Source organism: Eretmochelys imbricata, chromosome 13, assembly GCF_965152235.1.
Source record: "Eretmochelys imbricata isolate rEreImb1 chromosome 13, rEreImb1.hap1, whole genome shotgun sequence".
Lineage (NCBI taxonomy): Eukaryota > Metazoa > Chordata > Testudines > Cheloniidae > Eretmochelys > Eretmochelys imbricata.
Window position 1 is genome coordinate 33,684,570 of NC_135584.1, and position 8,670 is coordinate 33,693,239.

At 38.1% G+C, this 8,670-nt stretch overlaps 1 protein-coding gene across 1 annotated transcript; it reads left to right on the top strand.

Annotated features, from left to right (window-relative positions):
* Positions 1–7,357: 7,357 nt before the first annotated feature.
* On the top strand, positions 7,358–8,311 carry LOC144273700 (olfactory receptor 6B1-like). The gene has a single exon (XM_077832392.1). The coding sequence runs from the start codon at positions 7,358–7,360 to the stop codon at positions 8,309–8,311; it is 954 nt and encodes a 317-aa protein (XP_077688518.1).
* The last annotated feature ends 359 nt before the right edge of the window (positions 8,312–8,670 follow it).

Here is an 8,670-nt window from a genome sequence, read left to right on the forward strand (position 1 = left end):
GCATCCGATGAAGTGAGCTGTAGCTCATGAAAGCTTATGCTCAAACAAATTGGTTCGTCTCTAAGGTGCCACAAGTACTCCTTTTCTTTTTGCGAATACAGACGAACACGGCTGCTACTCTGAAACCTGTCATTAGGTTAGATTAGATTTTCTACAGTGTCCCTCAGCCTAGTATGTAAGCCCTAGATAATTCAGCTAAGGTTAGAAGTTTGATTGCCTTGAGAGCTAATATTGCCAAAAAAATTATGTTCTCTTAATTAAGTCCCCCATCCCCTTAACTCAAATATCCTACAATAGTTGCATCAAAGGATGATGACGTCTTCCTTTGCAGAGGATATAAATATCAAAGGATGTGTTATTCCATTTACAAATGCTTTTAGAATGAAACAAAGCTATACTACGTATCGTTTTAGTTTTCTTTACTGAGAGAAAAAAAAAAGTATAGAAACTTTAGGCAGTTAGAAAACTGCAATGCAAAGAGGGGATGTCTCGTCATCAGTCTAGTAGGCCTGCAGCTTTGCAGGTAAGATTTATGCTTCCTATTAACCAAAGGGGGGTTCATCTTCTCCATTATTGATTGTGTCTTAACTGACTGCAGAAATCATATGAAAAGAAACTAAGACCAACATGGAATAAAGTCTAGAGCTGGTCAGAAAATGTTTCCACCCCCCCATGCAAAATTATAGAAAAAAGGGAAAAAAAATCATGTTCATCAACTTTCAACTTTTTCTCCAAAAACCAAACACTGAAAATGATTCACTTGGGGCCCGATTTTCAAGGGTATTTAGTCACCTACAGATGCAGAGAGATTTTCTAAAGCATCGAAAGAGATTAGGCACCAAAATCCCTTTGATTTTAATGTGAGTTTAGATGCTTAACCTGCTTACTTACCTCTCTGTGTCTTTAAGTGGATAAATGCATATGGAACTCTGTCCCTTTGCGTGAGGTTTCAACCAAAAGGATTTATCTTGTTTGCCACTTAGGGCTCAAATAGTCATTTACTTAGAGATATTTGTGGTGCATCTACTACTGTCGGGCTACGCTATAATAATTCACACAGGAAAAAAAGTCACGTTGCATTTGTTAAGGTTTACCTGTTCTAATAAGATTTTCCTTAAATGCTGAGAATATAGGGAAGACATTGTCAAGAACATCCACCGTACTTCAGCTTCTCTGCTTACGCCAATACAAAACTCATCATTCGTATTCGAATGATTAGATTTTTATTGATGAATATCAGCAAATGTCGATTTCCCAGTGCACACACCCACTGACAAAAAATATTTCCATTGATAGCAACCAAAATTTACAGATTGGCAAAGTAAGACAAATGCTGCCTGAGAGTCCAAATCCGGCTATTTAGACTTTTGAAGTAGGCTTGTTACAAAATGACTAGTGGATAACTAGTAAAATCAGGTGTGATCGGTTGATTTGAGGTGATTTACTCTGTATGTTCCGACATTTGATGTTGACCATTTGTGTTTCAATGGTTATAAAGCTGTAATGTTTTGAATCTCAGTGACTTCTGTCATTAAAAAGAACAGGAGGACTTGTGGCACCTTAGAGACTAACAAATTTATTTGAGCATAAGCTTTCGTGAGCTACAGCTCACTTCTTCGGATGCATTCAGTGGCTGCTACTCTGAATTCTGTCATTAAATAATTCTCTGTATCTCCATAACGTCCCACAACTATGACAATTTAAATCAATACATATCTTACCAATGCTTAAAGTAAACATTGATATAATCCATTGACATTACAAAAAAAAAAAAGATTCTGTCAAGCCTAGGTATCAGCTTCTACCTATTACTGGATCGTTAACATCCTGGGCTTTACAAATTTGCACTCTAACTCTGACATGTATAGAAGAAAGAGATGCTTGTTAAAAGTATATGACCTTCCTTTAAGATATGCTTTTGCTTTTGGATTTCTTTGAAAGGAAGAGAACAACTTTTAAATTCAAGGATTTACATGTAAAAAGTAAATGTAGATGTAAAAAGTACAACTCCTGCTTTCAATATAGGGTTTAATTCTTTCATTTCTTACGGGAAATAAATAAAAAAACCTATTACGTAGGTGCTAAAATTATCTGGCACTAAAGGTTTTCCCAGTTTTCTATCATAAATATCAATGGGAAAAATACTCTTCCCCCTTCTTCCCGAGCAAAATCTGATGGAGAACATGGACAATACTGGTTTATGCATACAGTCATACATTTTAGTAACATATACGAGAACTAATGTATCTGATGTTAGAATTCAAGTTTCTCCAGGTAATTTCCAGTATAATATTTGAACAGTATGAAGTCTTTAAACATGTGTGTTTTTAAAATAACATAATATTAACATAAATAGAAAACATTTGCTTTGTTCTACTTAACCGGTTAAATAACATTTGTAGCTTTCAAGTGATTAACAAATTTTATTGTGATTAATCGCGCAATTAAAAAAATCAATTGCGATTAATAGCGCAATTAACCACACTGTTAATAATAGAATACCATTTATTTAAATATTTTTGGATGTTTTCTACATTTTCAAATATATTGATTTCATTTACAAAACAGAATACGAAGTGTACAATGCTCACTTTATATTTATTTTTCATTACAAGTACTTGCACTGTAAAAAAAAAACAAAGAAATAATATTTTTTCAATTCACCTAATACATAAAAACATAAGAATGGCCATACTGGGTCAGACCAAAGATCCATCCAGCCCAGTATCCTGTCTACGACAGTGGCCAATGCCAGGTGCCTCAGAGGGAGTGAACCTAACAGGTAACAATCAAGTGATCTCTCTCCAGCCATCCATCTCCACTCTCTGACAAACAGAGGCTAGGGACACCATTCCTTACCCATCCTGGCTAATAGCCATTAATGGACTTAACCTCCATGAATTTATCCAATTCTCTTTTAAACCCTATTATAGTCCTAGCCTTCACAACCTCCTCAGGCAAGGAGCTCCACAGGTTGACGGTGCACTGTGTGAGGAACTTCCTTTTATTTGTTTTAAACCTGCTGCCCACTAATTTAATTTGGTGTCCCCTCGTTCTTATATTATGGGAACAAGTAAATAACTTTTCCTTATTCACTTTCTCCACACCACTCATGATTTTATATACCGCTATCATATCCCCCCTTAGTCTCCTCTTTTCCAAGCTGAAAAGTCCTGGCCTCTTTAATCTCTTCTCATATGGGACCCGCTCCAAACCCCTAATCATTTTAGTTGCCCTTTTCTGAACCTTTTCTAATGCCAGTATATCTTTTTTGAGTTGAGGGGACCACATCTGTATGCAGTATTCAAGATGTGGGCATAGCATGGATTTACATAAGGGCAGTAAAATATTCTCTGTCTTATTCTCTATCCCTTTTTAAATTATTCCTAACATCCCGTTTGCTTTTTTGACTGCCAGTGCACACTGTGTGGACGTCTTCAGAGAACTATCCACAATGACTCCAAGATCTTTCTCCTGATTAATTGTAGCTAAATTAGCCCCCATCATATTGTATGTATAGTTGGGGTTATTTTTTCCAATGTGAATTACTTTACTTTTATCCACATTAAATTTAATTTGCCATTTTGTTGCCCAATCACTTAGTTTTGTGAGATCTTTCTGAAGTTCCTCACAGTCTGCTTTGGTCTTAACTATCTTGAGCTATTTAGTATCATCTGCAAACTTTGCCACCTCACTGTTTACCCCTTTCTCCAGATCATTTACGAATAAATTGAATAGGATTGGTCCTAGGACTGACCCTTGGGGAACACCACTAGTTACCGTTCTCAATTTTGAAAATTTACCATTTATTCCTACCCTTTGTTCCCTGTCTTTTAACCAGTTCTCAGGCCATGAAAGGATCTTCCCTTTTATCCCATGACAACTTAATTTACATAAGAGCCTTTGGTGAGGGACCTACTCAAAGGCTTTCTGGAAATCTAAGTACACCATGTCCACTGGATCCCCCTTGTCCACATGTTTATTAACCCCCTCAAAGAACTCTAATAGATTAGTAAGACATGATCTCCCTTTACAGAAGCCATGCTGACTTTTGTGCAACAATTTATGTTCTTCTATGTGTCTGACAATTTTATTCTTTACTATTGTTTCCACTAATTTGCCCAGTACTGACTTTAGACTTACCAGTCTGTAATTGCCGGGATCACCTCTCGAGCCCTTCTTAAATATTGGCATTACATTAGCTATCTTCCAGTCATTGGGTACAGTAGCTGATTTAAAGGACAGGTTACAAACCATAGCTAATAGTTCCACAATTTCACATTTGAGTTCTTTAAGAATTCTTGGGTGAATGCCCTCAGGTCCTGGTGACTTGTTACTGTTAAGTTTCTCAATTAATGCCAAAACCTCCTCTGGTGACACTTCAATATGTGACAATTCCTCAGATTTGTCACCTACAAAAGAGGGCTCACGTTTGGGAATCTCCCTAACATCCTCAGCCGTGAAGATAGAAGCAAAGAATTCATTTAGTTTCTCTGCGATGACTTTATCGTCTTTAAGTGCTCCTTTTGTATCCTGATTGTCCAGGGATTCCACTGGTTGTTTAGCAGGCTTCCTGCTTCTGATGTACTTAAAAACATTTTGTTATTATCTTTGAGATTTTGGCTAGCTGTTCTTCAAACTCCTTTTTGTCTGTTCTGATTACATTTTTACATTTAATTTGGCAGTGTTTATGCTTCTTTCTATTTACCTCACTAGGATTTGACTTCCATTTTTTAAAAGATGCCTTTTTATCTCTCACTGCTTCTTTTACATGGTTGTTAAGCCACGGTGGCTCTTTTTGAGTTCTTTTACTGTGTTTTTTAATTTGGGGGTATACATTTAAGTTGAGCCTCTATTATGGTGTCTTTGAAAAGTGTCCATGCAGCTTGCAGGGATTTCACTCTAGTCACTGTACCTTTTAATTTCTGTTTAACTAACCTCCTCATTTTTGCATAGTTCCCCTTTCTGAAATTAAATGCCACATTGTTGGACTGTTGAGGTGTTCTTCCCACCACAGGAATGTTAAATGTTATTATATTATGGTCACTATTTCCAAGCGGTCCTGTTATAGTTACCTCTTGGACCAGATCCTGCGCTCCACTCAGGACTAGATCGAGAGTTGCCCCTCCCCTTGTGGGTTCCTGTACCAGCTGCTCCAAGAAGCAGTCATTTAAAGTATAGAGAAATTTTGTCTCTTCATTTTGTCCTGAGGTGACATGTACCCAGTCAATATGGGGATAATTGAAATCTCCCACTATTACTGAGTTCTTTATTTTGATAGCCTCTCTAATCTCCCTTAGCATTTCATCGTCATTATCACTGTCCTGTTCAGGTGGTCGATAATAGATCCCTACTGTTATATTCTTATTAGAGCCTGGAATTACTATCCATAGAGATTCTGTGGAACATGTGGATTCATTTAAGATTTTATTTCATTTGATTCTACATTTTCTTTTCTTTCATATATAGGGGCAATCCCTCCCCCCCGCCCAACCCCCTGCATGTCCTGTTCTGTCCTTCCAATATATTTTGTATCCTGGAATGATTGTGTCCCATTGATTGTCCTCGCTCCACCAGGTTTCTGTGATGCGTATTATATCAATATCCTCCTTTAACAAGAGGCACTCTTGTTCACGAATCTTATTATTTAGACTTCTCGCATTTGTGTACAAGCACTTTAAAAATTTGTCACTGTTTATTTGTCTGCCCTTTTCTGATGTGTCAGATTCTTTATGTGCATGTTTCTCATCTGATCTGGCCCATACTTTATCCTCTTCCATCCCCTCCTCCTGACTAAAACCTAGAGAATCTCTGTCAATAGACTCTCCTCTAAGAGGAGTCTCTGTCCAAGCCATGTGTGCCTCTGCAGCAATCAGCTTTCCCCCATCTCTTGGTTTTAAAACTGCTCTGCAACCTTTTTAATGTTAAGTGCCAGCAGTCTGGATCCACTTTGGTTTATTACACAAATGTGTCATTACACAAAGTAAAACTATTTCCCCATGTTTATTTTTCCACCCTACTGTTCCTCACACGTTCTTGTCAACTGCTGGAAATGGCCCATCTTGATTATCACTAGAAAATGTTTCTTTTCTCTCCTGCTGGTAATAGCTCACCTTAACTGATCACTCTCGTTACAGTGCGCATGGTAACACCCATTGTTTCATGTTCTCTGTGTATATAAAATCGTCCTGTATTTTCCACTGCATGCATCCAATGAAGTGGGCTGTAGCCCATGAAAGCTTATGCTCAAATAAATGTGTTAGTCTCTAAGGTGCCACAAGTACTCCTTTTCTTTTTGTGGATACAGACTAACCCGGCTGCTACTCTGAAAACTACGGTACTTGTATGAGGTGAATTGAAAAATATTTTTTCTTTTGCTTATCATTTTTACAGTGTAAATATTTGTAATTAAAAAAATATACACTTTGATTTCAATTACAATGCAGAATACAATATATATGAAAATTTAGAAAAAACATCCAATATATTTAATAAATTTCAATTGGTATTCTGTTGTTTAACAGTGAGATTAAAACTGCAATAAATCGAGATTAATTTTTTTAATCATGATTAATTTTTTTGAGTTAATCATGTGAGTTAACTGCAATTAATCAACAGCCCTACTATTGACTAATATGAGCAGACTGCTGCCATATGGAGACGTAGGTCTCTGCCTAGCACAGAGCATCATCATATCATTAATGCAATATTTTCAAATTTGTGCAGCTTAAATCAGACATAAAATAAAATAATTTGTCTCATAAATTGCAAAACAGAAAAATATAAGAGTGGTATTTGTATAAAATACAGATATGCAGTAACCTCCCCGGAAGTCTCCTTTAAAATCTCTGCATGTGCACCTTTTAAAAGGGTTAAAAAAAAGTGAGATATTATGTACTCAATTTCAAAAGGCACCTGCTTCTGTGTCCAGAATATTTTTAAATACGTGACTTCCCTGCAAATTCCAATAGCACTGAAAATTCAAAGCTCTCTGACACTTACTGATGTCTGTTTTGTTTTGTTTTATTGGAGTAAACCATTCCATAGATATTCCCATTCTTTTTCCTGGCTAATCACTATTCTCTGATGCGACAGCATGTATGGCTTTGCTACCACTCCATCATCATTCACCTTCAGCAACATCATCTAAATGAATGAAAGGGCATCCAAATCTGACATGGCTGAATGGAAGATGAGAAAAGAAACTGTGAAATGTGGAGTCTTATTTACCTCTGCCTAAATAAGAACAATATTGTCTCTGGACCGGAGAATAGTTGAATGACTAGCAGGGGTATTGTACTGTTATTATTTATTTTATTTATTTTTCTTCTCCCAAATTTTCCTTTAGAGAAATCAGATGGAAAATATAGAGTGGAGAAATCAAACAACCATCACAGAATTCATCCTACTGGGATTCGGGGATCTCCAGGAACTGCAGACCCCTCTCTTCCTGCTTTTCCTAGTAACCTACATTGTGACCATGGCTGGGAACATCCTCATTGTGGTCCTAGTTGTGACTGATCGGCACCTTCACACCCCCATGTACTTCTTCCTGGGGAACTTGTCCTGCTTGGAGACCTGCTACACCTCCACCATCCTGCCCAGGCTGCTGGCCAGCCTCCTGACTGGGGACAGAACCATTTCCTTTAGCGGCTGCATCACACAACTATCCTTCTTTGTATTCATGGTGACTGCTGAGTGTTTACTCTTATTACTCATGTCTTATGACCGCTACTTAGCAATATGCAATCCCTTGCATTATGCAACACTTATGAGCAGCCGGTTTTGCATCCAGATATTGCCTGGCTCTTGGATAATTGCCTTCTTTTGCAGCACTGTGATAACTTTTATGATGGCCGGGTTAACATTCTGTGGTCCCAACAAAATTGACCATTTCTTTTGTGATTTCACCCCAATGCTCAAAGTCTCCTGCAGTGACACCAGCCTGATTGAACTGGTGGATCTAATCCTGTCATTTGCAATTATACTTCCTACCCTCCTGTTAACCCTGACATCCTATGTTTGCATCATCATCACCATCCTGAGAATCCCCTCCACCACCGGGAGGCAAAAGGCCTTTTCCACCTGTTCCTCCCACCTCATCGTGGTTGCTACTTTCTATGGGTCACTCATTATTATTTACATGGCACCAAAAGCCGGCAGTGCAGGAGACCTGCACAAAATGTTCTCTGTTTTCTACACAGTCCTGACTCCCTTGGTCAATCCTCTCATCTACAGCCTGAGAAACAAGGAGGTCAAAGAGGCTTTGAAGAAAGCTGGAGGCAAACTGGCTGATTTTATAAGGAGGTGAATGAAATTCCTATGTCCTCTTTCAGACTGAGTAGATCCTCGTCCTGTCCTTTGACTCACTGAAGAAAATGACATCACGCGTGGACAGGGTGTGGGTGGTAGAATATCTTCGCTACTGATGTTAAAATGAATTGAGGATACCTCCATTTGTTCCTACTCTTTCACCACATCCAACAAAAATTTCTTGTCCTTATTTTCAAAGCCAGGATATAGCACCCCCTTTTCTGTCCAACCTATCCTCACAAGGCCAGCTCCCACCCTCCCTTTGACAATGATGCAAGCCTGGATCTCTCAGTTCTCTGCTTCTTCAACCAGGACCTCAATAAGAACTTGAGCTGAAATTGACCGTGGCCACCTAAC